Source organism: Zeus faber (assembly GCF_960531495.2).
Source record: "Zeus faber genome assembly, chromosome: 9".
NCBI lineage: Eukaryota > Metazoa > Chordata > Actinopteri > Zeiformes > Zeidae > Zeus > Zeus faber.
Window position 1 is genome coordinate 20,751,681 of NC_137197.1, and position 22,110 is coordinate 20,773,790.

At 42.8% G+C, this 22,110-nt stretch overlaps 1 protein-coding gene and 1 long non-coding RNA gene across 2 annotated transcripts; both read right to left on the reverse strand.

The window, feature by feature from the left end:
• Positions 1-1,672: 1,672 nt before the first annotated feature.
• On the reverse strand, positions 1,673-4,217 carry LOC307234912. Its single transcript, XR_013844319.1, has 4 exons — positions 4,031-4,217; positions 3,006-3,142; positions 2,771-2,815; positions 1,673-2,223 (listed from the first exon to the last, which is right to left on the reverse strand). It is a non-coding gene; the product is annotated as an uncharacterized lncRNA (long non-coding RNA).
• Positions 4,218-7,906: 3,689 nt separating this feature from the next.
• Positions 7,907-19,822, reverse strand: taok1a (TAO kinase 1a). Its single transcript, XM_080006782.1, has 19 exons — positions 19,602-19,822; positions 19,047-19,118; positions 18,764-18,865; positions 18,596-18,641; positions 18,373-18,469; positions 18,170-18,283; positions 17,980-18,071; positions 17,315-17,408; positions 17,121-17,202; positions 16,814-16,981; positions 16,496-16,696; positions 15,935-16,063; positions 15,442-15,678; positions 15,211-15,339; positions 13,547-13,750; positions 12,644-12,883; positions 11,949-12,161; positions 11,287-11,469; positions 7,907-9,624 (listed from the first exon to the last, which is right to left on the reverse strand). The coding sequence occupies exons 1-19, from the start codon at positions 19,731-19,733 to the stop codon at positions 9,073-9,075; spliced, it is 3,087 nt and encodes a 1,028-aa protein (XP_079862908.1). The 5' UTR covers positions 19,734-19,822; the 3' UTR covers positions 7,907-9,072.
• Between the last annotated feature and the right edge of the window lie 2,288 nt (positions 19,823-22,110).

The following is a 22,110-nucleotide window of genomic DNA, read 5'->3' on the forward strand; positions in this document are numbered from 1 at the left end:
CAGTCACAGCATGAAGCTATGATAAAGGGTAGTGGAGGCCAGGTTAAGAGGAGAGGTGGGGATCAGCGAGCAGCGGTATGGATTCATGCCAGGAAAGAGAACTACGGAAGCAATGTTTGCTTTAAGAATGCTGATGGAAAAGTACAGGGTTAGGCCAGAGGAAGTTGCACTGCGTCTTTGTGGATTTAGAGAAAGCATGTGATAGGGTGCCGAGAGAGGAAGTGTGGTATTGCATGAGGAGGTCGGGGGTGGCAGAGAAGTACATAAGAGTGGTACAGGATATGTATGAGGGCAGTCAGACAGTAGTAAGGTGTGCAGTAGGCGTGACAAAGGCATTGAAAGAGAAGGTGGGCTTGCATCAAGGATCAGCTCTGAGCCCTTTCTTATTTGCACTGGTGATGGGACAAGTTAACAGAATAAATCAGGCAGGAGTCGCCGTGGACTATGATGTTCGCGAACGACATTGTGATCTGTAGCGAGAGGAGGAAGCAGGTTGAGGAGAGCCTGGAGAAGTGGAGGCGTGCGTTAGAGAGAAGAGGAATGAAAGTCAACAGGAGTAAGACTGAATACATGTGCCTGAATGGGAGGGAGGGTGGCGAAAAGCTGAGAATGCAAGGAGCGGAGGTGGAGAAGGCGGATGAGTTCAAGAACTTGTGGCCGACCATCCAAAGCAGCGGAGAATGCGGGAGAGAGGTGAAGAAGAAAGTACAGGCAGGGTGGAGTGGGTGGAGACGAGTGTCCGGAGTGATCTGTGACACAAGGGTTCCAGCAAGAGTGAAGGGGAAGGTCTACAGCACGGTAGCGAGACCAGCTATGTTGTACGGTTTGGAGGCGGTGGCGCTGACAAAAAGGGAGGTGGCTGAACTGGAGGTGGCGGAGTTGAGGATGTTGAGATTTTCATTGCGAGTGACACTGATGGACAGGATTAAGAATGAGTACATTAGAGGGACAGCTCAGGTTGGACGGTTTGGTGGAAAAGTGAGAGGCCAAATTGAGATGGTTTGGACACGTGTGTAGGAGATGAGTTATGTTGGGAGAAGGATGCTGAGGATGGCGCTGACAGGCAAGAGGAAAAGAGGAAGGCCAAAGAGAAGGTTTATGGATGCGGTGAGGGAGGACATGCAGGCGGTTGGTGTCAGGGAGGAAGAAGGTATTGGAGGCAGATTATCCGCTGTGGCGACCCCGAATGGGAGCAGCCCAAAGAAATAGAAGAACACTTTTTAGGGCTATATTTGTTTATTAGGTTTGTTGGATATTGCTAGTTTATTATTGACTGTTAGGTTACTGTATATTTTCACACTTTTCCATCCTCTGGTTAACTTTTAAGAATTATTATAATTTATATTACATCTCCCCACTCTTACAGTGCCTTATGGATTCATAATCAATGCCAAAAAAAAGGTGTTTTCAAACAGTGATCTCTGGTCAAGCATGTCAACCTACTTATTTTTAGTCTATTTTTATTGTAAATCTTCACTTTATGTTTATTGAGCTGTCTATGGCTTATTTTCACATGTTTTGTATATATTTTGTTCATTTCATGGGCATACATACTTCTTCTGTACGTTCTCCAAGTTCCTAACTGAGCTGCTCTCACTCCCGACCCCCTTCAGGAATTTATTAATTTGTTTTATGATATATTATAATAAAACACAAAACAACAAACAAGGTGAACCTTTGATCCATTCCACAGATTTTAATATAGGCCCAAAACATTTTGGGTGAGCTTTTTGTGATTATGACATCAAATATTTCCAAACTAACACATACAGCATGAGAATTCCATTCATTGTTATTGCAACATGAATAATAAAAAAAAAAAAAAACACGCTGAAAGGCAGTACAGAAAACACATACAGAGCTGTGACCTGTATCACATCATTGTGAAAAACTATACTTTTGTGCAAGTCTCGCAATGGAGTTCTAAAGAGAAAAATGCAACAAACGTGTCATCTGCCGTCCCAGTATTTGCTAAACTACCAGCATCCAAGACAAAAAAAACCAAAACAAAAACGTTCAGCAATACGTGGTTGAGCGTCAATAAAAGCGGGTTGAAAATGAGTAATTTGTGAAAGAGATCACGGACCGCGCCCCCAGCAGGTAGTGCAAAGACAAACCGCCTCGGAACCACGTCGTCAAACGTTCCACACGGTCAACACGGAGTCCAGAAGCCGTCGGGTGGAGCGTCAGGTCTGCATCTGTCTGGGTAAACTGCCGTCCACTCTGCAGGGGAAAGGCACCGTCACAGCGGCAAAAAAACGAAAATGAACCTGCACTGTTTCCTATGTTTCTCTGATGTGCAGTTTGATTTTATTTTTTTTATGCAATTTGATTTAACTCTGTATAACATCGGTGGTCCATCATATTGCGAAGCATCACCGACCCATTTCTCCAGAAATAAGATCATAAGAGGGAACCGACGCAAAGATAAATTTAGGTCAACATTCGCGTTAGGTGGCATTGGGTAAATGTTAACCGGATCTGAGTAAAATAATCCTAGTAATCTGAAATGCATCCCTCTCAAATACATTTCTTCAGGTTTTCAGCTTAAGCTACACTCTCCTCCTCCGCAGTGTAATCCAGCAATAAACTGTGAACCGCGCCGGAATCTTCTAGCAGGTGACATTCTCACCCTCCAAAGTGACGGTCTTGTTAAACGGCGAAGGCCATTTAAAATTCTCCCCACGACGGTACGCCATTCTACCGGGAGAGGAAAAACGTCTCTACGCACATAAGGTTTTATCGAGCGGCTTTAAGTTTAAGCTCTCACCTGCTCAACATGTACAACATCCGGCCGGGATCATCTGCAAACACCCTTAAAAAAAAAAAAAAAAAGGTTCACGAAGTGTAAGTATCAGAAAGAGACGTGTCTCACACACACACACACACACACACACACACACACACACACACACACACACACTCTAAGGTTTATTATTAACTTAAAATTATAACCCACTTCATGTTTGACTTCTCCCATAATCCCGAAAAATGCCCCTTCTTACCCATCTCCCCAGTAGTAGAGCCCCTGGTCCTGGTAAAACATGCACAGAAAGAGCCACACGCTGATGGTCTCCATCCAGAAGATGACGAAGATGAACCACAGCGACGAGAGCAAGACGTCACACAACATCGCGGGAACCTGGGCGGGACAGAGAGGGTGGGGAACAAGGGGCAGATGGGGTGAAGCGCTTCCGCCACCGCACCGCCCGCGGACACCTGTTCGGTCCCGAGAGCACGGCGTCGCGCAACGTGGCGGCGGAGAGCCGGGCGGGGCAGAGGGGGAGGAAAATCAGGGGGACCCGGCCCCATCGTTCCACCGCCGGGGATACCTGCTCGGCCTCACCGGCGGCCGTGTGCCCGTCGAAACGTCACGCCCGAGGCCGCGTGACGTAAGGGGGGGGGGCGAAATCAAACGTCACGGTGTTTTCGACGAACGCCTCAATGTTGGAGGGGACTCGTCGCTTCGGCGGGACACATCCACACCAGAGAGACTAAGTCGATCCGTCGCGCCGAAACGAAGCAGTGGTTCCACCAAACAATAAAAACAATGCTTCATTATTCGACACCTATATCTGTACGGTTCCTCCGCTTAAATTTGGCGGTTTGCGAATACGTTTTATTTTGAGAAAACATTAGACGATGCATGTTCAATTAAAGCAATATTTCCCAAGTGGGAACCAAAGACTGCGATGGAATGTCGTTTTTGGAGGTGTAACTCCGCCGCTGGTGCCAGGAGAGAACGACATCGAGCGACATTACGGGGATAACACTTCCAGACGATATCTAACCCCGCGTCGCGATATCAATATTAAGTCGTTGCATCGCCCAGCCCACAAAAACAACATTGATCCCTCGCGTAGCGTGTCTTATTAAAGCAACAGAAGTTTACCCAAAGGCCAACTACTTCATGTTCACATTAAAAGTAAAGAAGCGTTGTGTCAGTTGGTGTTAGCATGCGGTTGGAGGTTCTTTTCTCAACAGCCGATTAGCTTAATTAGCCGTTTTAGCAAAACAAACCAAAGCGAACCTTAGCTTAGCACGTTGCAGAAAATCATGTTCTTCAGCTCGCTGTTAGTTCGCTGTTAGCCCGCCATGTCGCCAGCGCGCACGGTTAACCGAGGGGCCGGACGCGGTGTTGCTTCAAAACGTGCACTTTGTCACGGCCGATCCCCCCCGAGGCCGCATAGCGTTGTACTTGTCCTGTTGGGTTGTTAGCTTGTTAGCTTAGCATCACTTTGTTTACATGGCGCTCACGTGTCACGCCGCACGGGCTTCAGGTCGCGAGGACGTGTTTATGTTTACACCCGTGTTTTAAAAAATATGACGACATAACTTTACACACACACACACACAACGTACAAACGTTATATTTATGAGAACTTTCACAACTTTCTACACAGTATCCTGCTGTCAGATCGTGGATCGCTGATGTTGATTACTTTTTATTTTTATTGTCTTTGTTTGGCATTTAGTTAATTTCATTTTTTTTATCCATCGGACAAAATCTATTTATCTCAATATTTTTTTTCATTTTCATATTTAATATAATAGATTATTTCCTCTGCCTGATCTTGCCACAGTTTAATTTCTCTCTCAAAAAAAAAAAAATCCATGGAAGCAAGCGTGTCATAACTGACTGATATAACGATGACGATTGAAATTCACATAAATCAAACCCCAGTTTAAAAGACCAAGGTACTGTACTGTGGAGTATACGCTGACGGATGCCAGTGACTGAGGCTGCGTCGTTTAAAATCGAAACCTGTCACACGCCGTAAGCGTTGGGCTCCTGCACCTATTGAACACAATGTTAATCAAGGGATAAAAAGAAACAATAAAACAGTTAAAGTTATACTAAAATTACTTTATTACAGCTGATTTCTGTTCAATATCCCTCTGCCAATACAATGGTAATTATAATACAAACAAAATAGCACATTTGATCCTAGGTAATTCTTTTGTTTCATCAATCTTTTTACACAACTTATATCCACTGTACTTTTTTTTTTTATGCATCATCTTATAATCTTTCAGACATTCAATAACATCTATACATTTCAATACAGATTATATAAATTGTAGTGGTAATGCTGTGCCAAGAATACTGACATCTTCAAAGAAATGCAATCTCTTTTCATATTTTGCCTTCCACCACGTCATGGTATCAAGCCACTCGTTATTGGCCACTTCACCAGAACCAACGGTTAGTCTATAAATATATGTTGGATATATCTCATGTCATCAGCCCCAGTGACGGTTAAACCCCCGAAAAAAGAAGCAAGTCTTATGGTGCGGCAACTCTGGCGTGGCACAGTGTTTGACCAGAGGAAGGATCTCCACTTTGCCACTCACTCGGTTATCCTAAATGCTTTCAGTCAGTAGGACAAAAAGGTTGACATCAATGTTAAAATCATAACAAAAATAAAAACAATATTCAGGTTGGTGGTGGTGGGGGGGTCTTGTACACAACGGTTTCCCGCGACAATAAGACTGCCTCACGCCGAGCGACGACGGGAAAAAACAGCAAGTTGCGGTTGGCATCGTATCGAGCGTGGTTTTGGCCTGACATTCATACCCCTTCGCCTTGGCTTTTGAGTTTTAAAAGGTCAGATCGCCGATAATCTCAAATACATTCCGCTTTACTTTACTTAATCTGAAAAGACCTGATGAGTGGAGCCCCGCTGTGTTAATTGAAAAAAAACAAAACCTAAAGGAATACGTTGGCTTCAGGGACAACACGTTATCATATGCAACATGAGAAAACAGAAAACGCTCCACGTAGAGCGACACGCATGACACGTACACGTGGAAAGAAATAAAAATAAACGTCCCGCCCGTTCCGAGACGGGGTAAGAAGAAGAAGTAAATCTTCCCAGCATTCTGGGGGGCTTCGAGGGAGGTGGCGTTTTTTTGTTTGTTTTTTTTTGCACGACGTCAACAGCGTGAATGAGGGTTGAATGAGGGCTGGCGGGAAAATGAAGAAGCGAAGGAAGAGGCTCGACCCGTTGGGACGCGACGGGTGGATGGACAGAGTGATTGAGCATCGAAAGTAAAACAGCAGAAACATGCATATACAGCATTAACGCAGAGTCAGTGTACACAAACCAGGAGCGTCGAAAACAAGCTACTTTTGGAGCGCTCATTTTCAATTCGAGAGCCAAAATTTTTCTATTATCAGTGTAGTCTGTAAGTTAAATAATGTTAGTTTAAGTTTTTTTTTGTTGATTTTGTTTATTTTTATACCATTAATGCAAGTTAAGTTCTCAAATGTTTTTAATTTGATAAAAAAAAAAAATTAAAAAAAGTACAATATGAAAATGTAACTCCAGCTTAGTGATACACGGGATGAAATGTTGAACGTACATCTGGATTGCTATCCTTAAAAAGGATTTTCCATATTTATAAAACTCATCCGTTACCAAATTATGGAAAGCCTCCGGTCTAAGGACAGGGCGGTGCACAGTGAAGGGGCGGTTCGATGCCCGGCGACATTCATTATTTATCACTCATAACAAACCAAAAAGGTTATTTCCTGGTGGGAAAACGCGGGCCAACAGAGTCATCTGCTTAAGTGCTTTGCCAAAGTCAACCACTTCAAAACGCTCTAAATAATCAGAGCGGCTGCTTGATCCACATAAAAAAAAATTTCACCGTACAAAGCAAAAAAAAAAAAGTGTGTGCTTCACCCGTTTTTGCGGAAGTTGTGAACAGCAACATTTAAGTCCCCGGCGTTCATCTTCGGGCCCTACCGGATTGCGACGGTGCCGTATCTTGTTTTTATATCATTCAAAAATCACAGATGTATTGCCAAGCCTGCTGTTATGGTCAAACCGACTGCCCTCCGAAGAACACGTAGCACCTCTGTATGTATGTATGCATGGATGTAAACCGACATTCATATTAAAAGCTATAGAGACTAAGCAATCATGTTATTTCCCGGTCAAAGTAAATGCAACGACTACAAACAAACATTTAAATCTAATGAGCAGAATCTCTGACCAGCTGTGACTTAGCTGTCCCACTTGAGGCCTCGTCTGCCTTTTCGGAAATGATTTCTAAAGATGACATTACAGACCTTCTTGAAAATCCCCTCCCTCCCCGCAGCTAAATGAACAGCCCTTTTGGTTTTGGTCACACGTAAGTCAAATAACTGTTTTAACATTATATGTAACTTGGCTGTATAAAGTGCTTTTTAAAGGCAGCAGTTTAACAAGGCACTAATAAAACCAACAGAGAAATCTAAAAGTACTTTTTAAAAGCCAATGAAGTCCACATTCTCTATAAACTACAGAGAATCACTCATTAACATTCTCTTTAACGCATTTAATACCAAAATGAACCAAAACTCCAACCCTACAACGATAGTTATCACTCATTTGAGAAATAGATTTGAAAAATTTTGTGCCGTATTTCAGAAGGCTCCACAACACACGTAGTGCGTTGTAGAGGTGTCGGGCCTCCAATTCAAAAATCGACTAAAATGAACGCTCGATTACCAACGTTGAATTCACAAGCAGGTTCGCGATTCGCCACGTATTTTTGTGGGTAATGTTGTACGACATGGTCGCCGTATTGGGGCGGTCGAGATTACAATGTGCGAGCTGTGGTCGGCTCAGAAGGGTCCGCTGGGCCGCATCCCTCAACGCACAACGCCCCCGCCCACCGGCGGGTCTCGACCGCTCCAGCATGGCGGGAGGTGAGGGTGGACGACCGAGCCGATCTCGATTCCAAACATGGAGAAGACAAGACATCGGTAGTAATTTGTCGTTTACTACCAGTGTTACCCTCTGGGGAAAAAAACATCATCCGTTTTACTGCGCTTATTCTGTTGAGTAACTTAAAAGTAGTGTAATAAGTAACTTATTGTTTATAATTCTAATGTCTAGTTTTGCTAAATCTCTCAACTGTTTAGGTGTGTTCTTAAGATATTCCTAAATATATTATTATTCATAATTGTTATTGTTCAAATAAAAGTTACTTATTGAGAAACAAGTGTATTTCTTTACAAATCGAGACTCGATAGTCTAACAATGGCATAGCCGTCAGTGCTGGAGAAAAAAACAAACAAAAAAAAAACCAAAACATTTTTGAATCGTGGGTTTGGAGAATCGTGTCATATATTGATTATATGAAATATATTGTATGACACTTTAAAAACTCTTTTAGACTCTGAAACCTTTTTAGCAAACTAAAATCACAGTTTACACACACGCACACACACACACACACACACACACACACACACACACACACACTAAATTGGCATTTATATCTAAATGTAATTAAATATATCACTAAAAATATATAACTGACACTGACTTTGAAATCACAGGTTTAAAAAAAAAAAAAAAAAAAAGAAGGCACAATGTTCGAGCTGTAACAGTTGCAACATAAAACATTAAGCCTCACAGCTAAGATGAATTTATTTTGGCTCTGGAAGTCTAATTTTGGCTAACGATCAGGGAATAATACCATCATTTCAATTTGTAAAAACAAACTAATCTAATTGACACAATGACCATCACAGCAGGCTGGCTCTGGAACAGCAAAGCACCTTCTATTAGAACTGATTTTTGTTTTGTTTGTTTCTTTCAATCATGGACAGAATAGGGGTCTGGAACATTATAAGCTTGATGCCATTTCGTGACAACATTTGTATGGAAATAGTTAATACATATCAAAGGCTTTTGTTAACAGTGTTTCATGTGCAAAATGAGAGCAATGGCTGTGAATAGCATGACGAAGATAGATCGAAGAGAACTGTAAATAAAAAATAAAATAAAACGGTCTGCACAGTTTTGTCGCAAAGTATTGACACTGAAATTGTTTGCGTATAAACAAACTAAGTGAACCTTATGTGTGCTGAGAAACTGCTTTGAGGAAGGGCCGCGTCCTCCCAGCCCTTTTGACCTGAGCAACATGTATTTAACCACACAGCCCTATCTGCACTGGGTAGAAACTGGGAATCACAGGCGAGTGGAGACTAGCAGAGCCTCAGCCTAAACCCTGTCCTACTCCTCTCTGCTCGCTAGAATATGTTTTTAGGGCTGTCGGGGGAGAGGGAGGTGTCTATGTGTAGGAAAGGTGTGACCCGTTAGATATCTGAGAGGTGACACTGGTGCTCCTGCTCATACCCTGCTCACTGCGCCCCCCGGAGGCAGTCCTGGTCAGCGCCTGAGGGCTGTTCTGCATTCCGCCGCTGTTCCGGGAGACCAGGTGTCCTGCCGTCGGATGACCCCATGGCTGAGGACCCCCGCCTCCGTGCACGCCCTGACCCCAGCCTTGCTGCAGCGGCGCCCCTCCTGGACTGGAGTGGTAGTGGTGTTGGTGATGATGATGGTGATGGTTGCCCTGGTGACCCGCCCCCGACATGGACCCCCCGCCGCCCCAGTGGGGCGCGTGGGAGCCTCCGGGTGGGTGCTGGTGGTGGCTCCAGTTGCCCGAGGCCCCGGGAAAGCTGTTGCTGAGGGACTCTGGGGAGAGGTTTGCCAGCACCATGTTGCTGAAACCCAGGCGCATGCTCTCCGAGTCGAAGGCTTCGATCTCTCGGGCCTGACGCTCCAGGAGGCTCCGGATCCGCTCCAAACGCTCGTTCTGAAGGGACTGCATCTCCTCCTCAATCTGGAAGCATGCGAAATCCGATTAGGGGAGGTTTTCAACATTCATTTTCTATTTGCACATCAATATAATAAAATATAATGTCTGTGTTCATGGTCAGAACAGAGTTCAATTTACAGCTCTCAAACTAGCTTTAAAATGCTTGGTTGTGTTTTACTACACATTTAAGGAACACATGTAGATTAAAAAACACATCCAGTCTACACTGATCAATTTTTTTACAAACATAAATGGGTTTGCTGAGAACTCTTAATGAAGTGAATGGGCCGAAGGCATCGTTATTTGACGGCTTATTATTATTATTCTCTAAAATACCAATTCCTGTGAATTGTTAATTTTACTTCAATCTTTTGATCTTCAATATCTGACAGCCTTGCATGCCCACACCATGGATTTGCGTTTGAAAATGTTCCATTTTTGCGGTACACAGCATCTTGCCTCGGCTGACGATATAAACTACATAGCCAGTATATGGACACTCCTTCTAATGAATAGGTTTGGCCAATTCAGCCAGACCCATTACTAACAGGTGCATAAACAGCTCAACCACAAAGCGGTACGCCACACAAGCTCACAGAACGGGATCGCAGAGTCCTCGGTTGCAACACTCACTACAGAGTTCCAAACGGCCTCTGGAGGCAACGTCAGCACAAGAACCATTCATTATGGGCTTCAAGGCTAAGATCACCGCGGGGCAATGCCAAGTGTCGGCTGGAGTGGTGTAAATCATGCCACCGTCAGACTGAGCAGTGGAATGCGTTCTCTGGATGATGAATCACACTTCACCATCTGGCGTCTGACTGAACAATCTGGATTGGCGGATGCCAGGAGAACGCTACCTGCCTGAATGCATGGTGCCAACTGTAAAGTTTGGTGGTGGAGGAATAATGGGCGGGGGCTATTTTTTATGGTTTTGTTTCTCGGCACCTTAATGCCACAGCACACAATGACTTTTTGGAGAATTGTGCACTTCTAACTTTGTGGCAACAGTTTGGAAAAAGCTCTTTTCTGTTTCAGTATGACAATGCCCCTGTGCATAAGGTGAGGTCCATATAGGAATTGTTTACTGACTCTGACGTGGAAGAACTCGACTGGCCTGCACCAGTCCTGCACCAGTCAACACCTTTGGGATGAATTGGAATGCTGTCTGTGAGCCAGGCCCCATTGCCCAACATCAGTTTCTGACCTCACTGATGTTCCTTTGTCTGAATGGAGCAGATCACCACAGCCCTGTTCCAAAATCTACTGGAAATCCTTCCCATAAGAGTAGAGGCTGTTATAGCAGCAAAGGGGGGACCAACTCCATATTAATGCCCAGAGTTTGAAATTAAATGTTCAACAAGCACATACGGGCGTTGTGTTTGGGTGTCCACATACTTTTGGCCATGTAGTGTACTTTGTAAGAATCCACTGTTTTTTAGGTTGATGTAGAAAGAAAACCCATCCCAAACACAATGAACTGTTGCAACGTGTGCAGGCTGGTGAGTTTGACACTGCTTTGGTTACGTATGTTTTAAGAACTATGAATCTCCTTCCTGTTTCAGGGAATTCACAGCAAAAAACATGCATGGCAAAGAGTGTCAAATCATACATACTATAACATTGGCCTAAAATAAATTACGTTGCACCGTTAATGACCATATTATTTTCCATCCGCCATCCCACCTTTTGTTCCAGTAGGGCCCGTCTGAGCGACACCCTCTGCTCCAGGTCCTTCCTCTCGCGGTCATGCTGGGCGTCCGTCTGCATCTTGATCTTGCTCTGGTAGGCGTTGAGCAGCTCCAGCTCCTGCTGCAGCTGCATGCGCACCACCTGGCACTGCGCCTCCTGAGCCTCATCCAGACGCAGCTGAGAGCAGAGAGAGGGTCAACCTAAAGGGCTCGCCAAACAACTCGCTAGGGCTCGCTAAACAACTTGGGGTCAATTGATATGCACACAGGGGTGGGGGAGTCGCAGAACATTGTGATATTGACTTAATTGATATACTTCTCTATTTTCTATGATGTAATAAAAAGATGCAATACCCAAATTCACATGGAACATTCACATGAATCGGCATAATCATTCAGTTTTGAAAGTAGAGTAAGAAAGATTCGTCATCAGCCTCTATTGCTGATAGTCCTCAATGTGAATTGTTATGTATATAATTAATGTTGCTGGCTCCAAAGCAATAATAAAAAGGAAAAATACAAGAAAATGTTCTTATTGTTCACTGTCAATTGACCAGAAAATGGTTGAGACCTTCTTGGCTAGACGACTGAGGGATGGGATGTATTTACAACCGTCCCCATTCCGTCTATCGCTCTGCCAAGGATTCCCAGACTCACCGCTTGCGTGGAGAGCATCTCGTTGATGGAGTGGTCGTACTGCTCCGCGAGGATGGCCAACTTCCGGTGCTGCTCCTGCTTCAGCCGCTTGAGGACGGCTTTGTGGTCCGACTTGGGCGTGCTCTCCAGCAGGTGGTTCCTTAGCGCCTTGTACTGCCGCGTCTGGATCTTGCAGGTGTCCTGGAACTGCTTCTTGATCTGCAGCTCCTTGGACTGTCGCGAGGCGCGGTGTAGGATGGTAAGTTGGGAAAACGAAGTGTAAAGTATAAATATACTGATGTGAAGTTGGAGCTTCTTTTTTTTTTTTTTTTTTTTTAAATAGGCATACAGTGAACTGAAGCTCAGAGTTGTTTTGCCATAAATTCACTCAGCAGTCTTGTCACAAGCTTGCTAATATGTACTCTCACTGGAATACTAATAGGGTGTTGATTATACTCAGTCCTCAACACCCTGCAAAAATACTGATACGGTTCTGTGGGGAAAATACACATGCAAGAAAGCATACAGAAATAATTTGCTTGTATTTTGTAGGATTTTTTGTGATATATGTGTGATATTTATAAACATTGAAAATCTGCAATTGGTGTTTTTAATGTTCCCTTTCATACAGTAGCATTGATATCTTTAGGAACAAATAAAATGTACTATAATTTATATGACTATAAGGCATATAATAACAGACTTCTAGCGGTCACCTTGAGGCTCTTGGGCTGCTGGCGGACCTCCATGACGTGTTTGCGCCGCAGTTCACGATCCCTCCTCTTGTTGTACTCCTGCTGGTTGGTGAGCTCCGTCTGGTGCTGCAGGCGGATCAGCTCCGCCCGCTGCTTCTGGATGTGGTTGAGCTGCCGAAACTCCAGCTCCTGCATGGACTCGTGGTGCCGCAGCAGCATGGCGTGCTCCAGGTCCTTCTGCGTCTGACGCTTGTTCAGCTCCTGATTATGAAGGCATGAAGAGAATATGTACTTTTTTGGATTATGATTCACAATTTAAAAAAAAACAACAAAAAAAAAACAAAAAAACATTACAAATAACAATACAAAATATAGCTCTACTTTCAGGTTAGATGGTAAAAAAAGGTTATTAAGTATTACCTCTAATAACACTGACAAATTCCAAGTTAGGACAATATAAAATTAATAATCACAATGATCGGGAAACGTATACAAGATATTTGTCACAATGTACAATCAAAACTATGAGGTCTGCGAACCAATATTTCAGACAGTATATCATGAAAAACCCCCTTAAACTTCATCTTTGGTTTGTTTTGACATCTTACACTACCAGTTTTTGCAACGATACGATGATGTCTTAATGTCCTAGCAATGAGATACTCCCGCTAAGCTGACCCACAATGAATTTAATTATTGTGAAAATGTTCAGACAATGTCAAGACATTTAGAAAATAGTATTATGACAGTAAAGTTTAACAGATTATTAGATTATCAGAGTGTATTACTTATTTTGACGTTAAGTGAAAGATAACGTATACTGCCTTAGACACAATGACATAATCCAGACGCATTTAAGAACATTGCAGAAATACATTCCATGAGTAACTGTCAAGTCAACAGTGTGCAGGACGGGACACTGACCTCGCGTGCCAAGTCCTGTTCGATGTTGTGCCGTGCGACCAGGATGCGTCTCTTGAACCTGCGACACTCCAGCTCCAGGTACTGCCGCTGTCTCCGCAGTAGGTTGGCCTCCTCCTCCGCCTGGAAGTGCTGAAAGTTCTCCTTCTGCTTGGACAACCACTCCTGCTTCTCCTTCTTGGGCGTCGACTGATTTTCATTCAGCTCCTGAACCCAAAGGTAATTAGAAGAACAATATTGATGACTTGCTTATAAAATTTTATTCCATTATCGGGTGTGAGGGCAGCTCTGGAAGGAACTTAATGCAGGGACAGAGTAGGTACATAAATTAAATATGTACAATAAATTATCCAAAAATATGAATACAAACTAAAAATAAGTAACGGACAAAACAGAAAAGCCCCAGAAAAAAATTAAGTAATATGCAATGTATCATGTGGTGATAGTAATAATAACAATAAATAAAGCTGCAGGCATCAATATACGATGTCCAGTTTAGTCATGTTAGATACGTATTACAGGTTTCGGAGGTTCCTGAATCTGCGCTCTGTGATTAAATGTTGGAACGCTTGGAGCGGACTGAGGGACTCACTCCTACCGCGGATTCTTTCTTCTATTGCTCTCCTTTAGCGGGGACAAGAGTCATGCCATGCTCGGGTTGGGAGGAGTGCCAGTTTGAGTTCAAATTGGCGTACTGTTTCCCTATCTTTATATTTGAGTTAAAAAAAAAATTAATAAAAAAAAAAATGTAAAAAGGTGTAAAAAATGTTTTTTTAGAGTAGTCTGCCACAAACAACCAGTGTAACGCTCTGTGTTTATGACTGTGGGGGGTTCAAGTTCATTGGTGGGTTGTTATAATTTGCATAAATGAATCTATTTGGAGGTCTCTCTCCTTTCTCCCTCCCTCTCTCCATCTCTCCCTCTCTCTAAAAATAAATAAAAACAGTACAAGGTTCATTATTTTTGTGTGGAACAGGTATAAAAAGTGTTTTTCACACATAAATAGTAGTAAAATAACTGATTGAAATAAAACCTCACAATCAGACCAGTGCTTGTGTGCTTTGTGAACCTGATGTGACAGTGGGTGCGCCCCTTTTCAGCCAGGGCTCTTCCCGGCATAGGCTATCTCTTACATGGAGAGGGAAACATTTTCCACTGGCAGGAGATGGCAATTTAATCAAACAACACAACGTAACTCTTAAATAAATAAAAACGGCTCATCACCCAGCGAGACTCGGTTTCCTTCATTCTTTACAAAGGAGCCGTTCAAAAGAATGAGAATCGCACAAAGATAACAGAAATGCCGCAAGACTGACGTGGCCGGTGGAGCTCCAATAGTGACGCACGGCCGTCCGGAGACTTTGGGTTAAATTTAATCAGTTTTTCACTAATTTCTGCTGCGTATGTGGATCGATTTGGATGAAACTTGAACCACGAGATGTTTGTGACGTCCCAGGTCTCACAAGCTTCTGCCGTTGTTCTGTTCCAGATAGTTTTAGCCCCAAAAGTTCAGAGGAAAATAATCAAACATTTAAGCAATATTAATAATTATAAAAATAATAAGGCGCTTATTATTATTTTTGATTTGTAGACGCCTACAGGGTAATACCTCCATTAGCATAGTAGTAATAAAACCAGATTTTTTATTGCATCCAGTGACTTCATACCTCCTTTAATTGTTCCTTCCGCAATTTGTATTCCCGCTTCTGGGACTCCAGGAAACTGTTGAGCTCCTTTTTCTGTTGGCTCTGAATGTGCTGTTGGAACTTCTTTTCATCATTGGTAAACGTTTTTCCCTGATGGGTAAAAGAAAATACATTGTGAAATTCCCCATCACGCCACATCTCTGTATCGTTGCATTTGCAAACTCAAACGCAATAAAGGGCAAAATGGATTACATCTTTGTCCATGGAAGCCAGGTGCTTTTTGATGAGTTTTTCCATTTCCTGAGCGAAGCTGTTCCTCTGGGTCTCCAGTTCCTTGTCGAGCCGCAGCCTGTGCTCGTCCATCTCCGACTTAAGTTTGTTTTCCAGGGCCATGAGTTCTTTCTGATGATGTCGCCGCATGCGTTTGTAGCCGGACATCTGCTCCCGCAGCTCCGAATCCTGCTCGTGCTCCTTCATCTGACGTGTGACCTGGACGAGGAGACACGTTTTCATAACGACTGGGGTTTCAAGGAGGAGATGCTCAATAAAAAAAACAAAAACTGGAGTGTCTATGCTTAAATACCCAAAACCAACCTTACAAACAATAAATACTGATAATAGGATATCGATTTTTCATATTCCCTCACACTAAGACACATATGACACCCAGAGGGAACAAAGACAGGACCCTTTCAAAATAAGAAAAACACTAATTTTATACACTAAATGCTCACTGTACACTTACGAGAGAAGCTGTGCGTATCGTGGCGAAGTGTTCCCGATTGCGTTTTGGCCTTGGAGTTTGTGCGGGAGGAGACTGTGGCTCAGTTTGCCTTGTGTGTGGTTCAACATCTTCAGGGTACGTCTCCTCCTCCTTGGGGATAATGCATAACAATACACATTGAAGTTGTAATACACAGGATTATGTTGTCCAAAACAGATCCCATATTTGACCCTTTAATCCCTTTATATTTAGAATGAGTATGAGAAACAGTCATGAAATTAATTTGCATTATGTATGTGCTATCTCCATTGTTGGTGGCGGGGTCCGCCGCAATGCAAAGTTCTGCCATGAAAGGCAGCCATGGTGAAAACTGTCAATATGGATGAACACTCACAAACAAGGACAACGCACTCAATAAAAGAATAATAATAATAATCCCACCCCCTAAAGTGAACCAAGAAATGGAAGAGATGAAATTCTGGGACCAACACAGATGATCTGATGGCTTCGCACTTTAACGGCAATATTAACCCTTTTAACCCTACTATACAGATAAACAGAGCAGATAAGTACAGCACTCACCGGTTTGAGGCGTATGACAGAGCTGTTGGATATCACCGTTTTATCTCTCTCCATGTCAAGCTCGCTCTTGTCGTCCCCAGCGTCAGTCAGACTGTTTACAGAGCTGCTCTGGGAGCTGGCACTGATCGACATGCTGGGAATGGACTGATTGCTCCCCACACTGTTCACCGTGCCCGTCCTGCTGACGCTGTTCTCAGGCTCCTGGGGGACGACACCCATGGAAAGGAAAGAACCATGTCAGACAGCAGACTTTTGAAAGGGTGGAAAAAAAAATGTGAAAGAAAGGACTGTAGCAGCTGAAATGGTCACATGACAAACCTCCTCCTCGTCTTGTGCTTCTGCTGTGGGGCCGTTGTGGGCTTCCTGGAACAGGATCTTCTTCATTTTGCGATACTGTAGGTTGTCCAGCTCCCGCACCGCGTCTTTAGTTCGTGAAATCAGGTCCATGACAACGGATTCTGGTCGCTTGCGCTGTACAAATGCATGCTGGGACAGAAAGAAGAGGAGCCTTTAAAACTCCAAAGGGGAGCTGCAGCATCAGCCAAATCAGTTACGGCCTTTCATGACTGAGCAATTTGCTATATTAGTGATTTGATTTGGGAAATCTCAAATAAAGCATTCGCACCTTTAACAGCTCCTCAGAGTTGGGTCTGTCTTGCGGGAATTTCTGAAGGCAGGAATCTACAAAGTTTCTAAAATAGTCCGTCCTAGATAATGTGAAGAAAATAATTAATTATGGTTGCAAAAATTCAGCCATTTAATAAAAGTCGTTATAAACTAAATATCAATAAATACTGTAGTGTAAACTATACAACTCACCATTCACTTGACTGCAGCGTGGGACTCTCATTCTGGGCTATGTGGTATAAGGCACTCATCGCATTCATATTGAACAGTGGAGGTTTTCTCTCAGCTGAAAACACAAATACAGGTCCCATTACAGGGAGACATTTATTTAATTTTCTAAAAAATAATAATAATAATAAATACTACTACTAATAATAATAATAATAATAAATTCATGTCCCACAACAAATCTATCAATGCCAATGGAATAACAGAGCCTGTGCTGCTGAAGTTTGTAAAAGTTTGCCTGGATGTAAGCGATGTAGAGGCGAATATCTAAATACGAGCTTATACGAATAAGATGTGGAACATAGGGCTTGGCCATAAAAAAAAAAAGGTATCATCAAAAAGATTTTTCCAAATACATCTATATTGATCATTTGACGATTTTGGCGATGACAATTGGTGCAAACAATCTTTAGTAATATGTATATTAGAGGAATTGATCGAGATCAGTTACAAGTATATAGAACAGTCGACGACGTTCAGAAAACTGCAGTATTTTACAGTAGTGCAGTCTTAAAGACAACATTAATCTTCATTGCGAGAACCAAAGTCACAGACAATATCAAGCCTCATATCACGATATTGAGATTAAATTAATATATCACCCACCCCTAGAGGAACAGTGACTTTACCTAATTCAATGCATGTTATTCCCATAGACCAAATGTCAACCTTTCCATCATACTGGCCCTCGTCCATGGCCAGGATCACTTCTGGAGCCATCCTGAGGAAAGTCACAGCATTAGCCTGATAATGCACCAACAAACTGCGACTGGAAAGACTGTTTGGGGAAAGAGCTGCTGTAAAGATTTTGCAGTTTACCAATATGGCGTTCCCACAAAGGAGTTGGCTGGCGAGGCAATGGAGGCAGAACCGAAGTCTGCGAGTTTCACCTGCCCTGGTTCCGTCAGCAAGATGTTCCCCGCCTTGATGTCTCTGTTCAAACCAGAGACGGGAGGAGATCACGGTCAAGCTCCCAGGGGCGCGTGACCACACAGCACACTTCCAATCAGCAACACTCTTACCGGTGAATCATGTTGTGGGAGTGCAGGTAAGCCAACCCTTGAAGAGCACCGTGGGTAATCGCAGCAATTTCCACTTCTTGAAGGGGTTTCTTGTGAACTGGAGATAATAGATTGGTCAATGAAAAGGATTGTGAGAGCGTCAAAAATCGACAAGCTCAAAAGCGGTCGAGAGGGCATTTATTGGTTTTGGTGTAAATGACAATGAAGAGGTTTCACCACTTACCTTCTAATAGGTCTGATGCAGAGCCGAGACAATACTCCATCACCAGCTACGAGGAAAGACAAGTGTTGTGTGAGTTTGCTGCATTTCCTATTTTCATAATTAAAAGCTCTGAAGCATCATCATCAGCAACAACCAAAAAGCATAAAAAAAAAATAATAATCATCTAACCCAAGCAGTGTGCTCCCGCAGGTAGCATCCTTTGTACTCTATGCTGTTTGGATGTTGAATCCTCTGCAGGAACTTCACCTCTTTAATTATGTCTTGCCATTTCTAGGAAATTAAAAGAGGAAAAGTTCAATTTCAACATCGCTGCATACTAACACGTTTTTTTAAACTTGGTAAATATATCGCACCAAAAAACATTTTTACATCAAAGTTTATGGTAATTTCCCTTCAAATGTGCATGGCGTAAAAATGTAATCCTTACAAAAGAGCGAGCATGGAATCATACCTCGTTGGATTGCTTTCCACTGTAGGACATCTTTTTGATGGCCACCACCTCATTCGTCCGCACATCCCGTGCCTGAAGGACAAAGGGAATCCGGTGTTAGTGAGTTCTCATGTCAAACAGGATCCTTTTAATTTACCCTTAAAGTTTAGAACTGTCATTTTAGCATTTAATTGCTAGTAATTTACTCCAGCCACTACACCCAGGGGTTTTCCTGCAGAGCACACTTTCTTGGGGGTGTCAAAGATGTTTAGGCAAAAAAAAAAAAAAAACAACACACATTTTTTGAGTCCTGTAATTCTAATAGTGTATTCTGATGAGATGTCAAATTAATGTTATATGTATGTTAGATACAAATTCAGCCTCTGTTATTTCTACTCAGCTGTGGAGAAGCAGCAATATGTTTTGAATAGTCGTGTAATAATTATTCAAATATTACCCCAGTAGTCTGGATGCTTACAATGAGGACCTTTTTTTTTTTTTTTTAATTATATTACATTTTTTAAACCTCTTTCCACAGCACTTACAACAGCCCTACATCACGAATAATATACTCACGAAATATACAGCGCCGAAACTGCCATGGCCGATTTCACGCAGATCTGAGAAGAGCTTTTCGGGGTCATCCTTATAGAAAAGCTCAGCGACATCGGGGTCCTTCAGGCTCCCCGCCCGGCTGGTGTTGGGCATAACTGGGAGCTGCGGGGCACGACAATGCCGCTGCCCCCAGGAACTATCTGGAGCTGCGACACCCCCACAGATTGCTCATCTGCAGCTCAGTGGCCTCATGCGTGTTCAAACCTGAGGGGACAGAAAAAAACTGTTAGAAGCAAATTAGGGACAGAAAAAAAAAACAAAAGTAGCAACAACAACAACAACAACAACAGAACCAGGATGCACATTTTAAGCCAATTTTATTAAAAAAAATAAAAATCAACACTACATACGGGTTTATGACCATTAAAGCATTATATGAAAGAAAGACATACTTAATAATAACAAAACTGACATGTGAAATGAAACTAATATGTACTGCATGGTACTAAAATAGTATCATAAAATAGATATTTTTGAAACCAACGATAAATTTGAATTCTTAACAGCAATAAAATGAACAATTAACCGACTGTTGATTTTTAGCAACCTTAAACAAAAAGGTGATAGTGATATATATGCAGGAAATAACCTAATTTAACTGTGTTCAGTGGAAATTTGAAAAGAGCTAATTACATTGTTGATATTATTCCCCTTGTGATGCTGCAGGCAAACCCCCATGTGCTTCATGTTTTCGAGCTGAGTGCAGCACTTGTTATGTCAGAAAAATGCCTTTAGTGTTGACGAAAAGTAATTCTGAGACACAGCTATTTCTTCTGTGAGAAACAAAACTTAACTATAAAGGAGTTGTGTAATCTTATCATCACTGACAATTTACAAAGCAGGAATTGATAAAAAAAAAAAAAAAAAAAAAAAAAAAAAATAGCGAGAATACCCATGACACGTGTTTTACAAATAAACAAAACATGATCGTATGTTTTGTTTTAAGACTGCACTTTCCACAATAAACCATTTTTTAACCAAGCTTCTCCTGAAAGCGTTGTACTTTCATATTTGTTGCAGCACATTTCTTGAATTGTGGACAGAATTTAAGATAATATAACACTCAAAGAAGTGATGGGCGGGGGAAGAGTCACCACCTCCTTGTGCTACTATGCTGAAAGCAGAGCCCAAAATAAGGATTAGGAAATGGTCAGGCAAGACGTAAACTGGACAGTGGTGATGTCTGGGAGTCTGCTCGGGCCACTTGGTATCCTGCTTTTTAATGAAAGCTGAGGTGGGAAGAAATCACCCTCCTGTTTCCGTAGTAACGACAAATACAGTGGAAAGAAAATAAAAAATAAGTGGCCATGTCCAGATACCCACCCACCCACCCCACCCCACAAACACACACTTAGTCACTTGTTTGCAGACATTCGTATGGGGAAAACGAAGATTTTATTTTTATTTTTTTAGCTGACAAGCTCCTGCCCAAACAAAGGCCAATGAAGCGACTCGCTGACTGATAGCCATGTGACGCACGCTGAGCAGCACAGAAACAAAGCATTCCAGTGATAGGACGACTCGTTTAACCTGTAAGGACAAATCTGCAAACACCTCACTCTTGCTTGAAATCCCTCACCCCACGCCCAAGATCAAATTCTCATCAGAGATCATTTTGCTCTTTGTTCGACATTATTGTGTCGCAATGAGCTTGGAAAACGCTGCAACAGTGAGATAACAGAGTGAATGAAGAAGATCAGCTGCAAGCAGACGCAGAGCTGACGCCACAGTCACAAGATATCTGCTCTCCCCGGCTGGAAGGTTCAGCCCCCAGTCTGAGCAGACATCTTTTGTCCCACAACACACTGGACGGCTCAGTCGGACGCGGCCGGAGTGCTGAGATGAAGCCCCGATCACCATGCGGAGACTGTGCCTCTTTATCGACATTGTTCTGTGCGACATTGTTGTTTATGAATGAGCTTTGTTGTCGGGTCTAATGATGGCATTTTCAACTCCAAGCACGTGAATCACGATAACTGATACCTTCATGGAACCCTATCACACACACACACACACACACACACACACACACACACACACACACACACACACACACACACACACACACACACACACACACACACACACACACACACACAAGAATGCGGTCAAACAAGACATCAAAGCTGGAGGGCTGAAATTCCCAATGTATGCTCTCAGCGCGCTGTGTTTCGCACCATTTCCTGTTCCCCGTTTTCTCCCTCTTTTGACACAAGCCATCCAACCTTTCGGATGTGCGTGCGGACATAAATCTCACACAAGGTTCAAGAAAATCAAGTTGTTAAAACAGGCCCGTTATTCATGTGTGTGGCTTTAAACGCACAACACCAACACTGAAGAGGGCTCAGACAGCAAACAATACAATGGACATGAAACTATTCCCCTGAAGACCGGCACCTTGCAGCCTTCAGTGTTAAGCCTGCTTCATAATCATGATTATGTAATACAAACAATAATTAGATGAAGTGGG

What these genes read in the sequence shown, in the direction of transcription:
- taok1a (XM_080006782.1), bottom strand. Translation starts at nt 19,733, where the DNA reads ATGCCCAACACCAGCCGGGCGGGGAGCCTGAAGGACCCCGATGTCGCT. An exon ending in TTTGTGGGAACGCCATATTG is followed by an intron (nt 18,072 to 18,169) that starts GTAAACTGCAAA and finishes GACTTTCCTCAG; the next exon opens with GATGGCTCCAGAAGTGATCC. An exon ending in AATAACATGCATTGAATTAG is followed by an intron (nt 17,409 to 17,979) that starts GTAAAGTCACTG and finishes TTGTGTTTTCAG; the next exon opens with CTGAGAGAAAACCTCCACTG.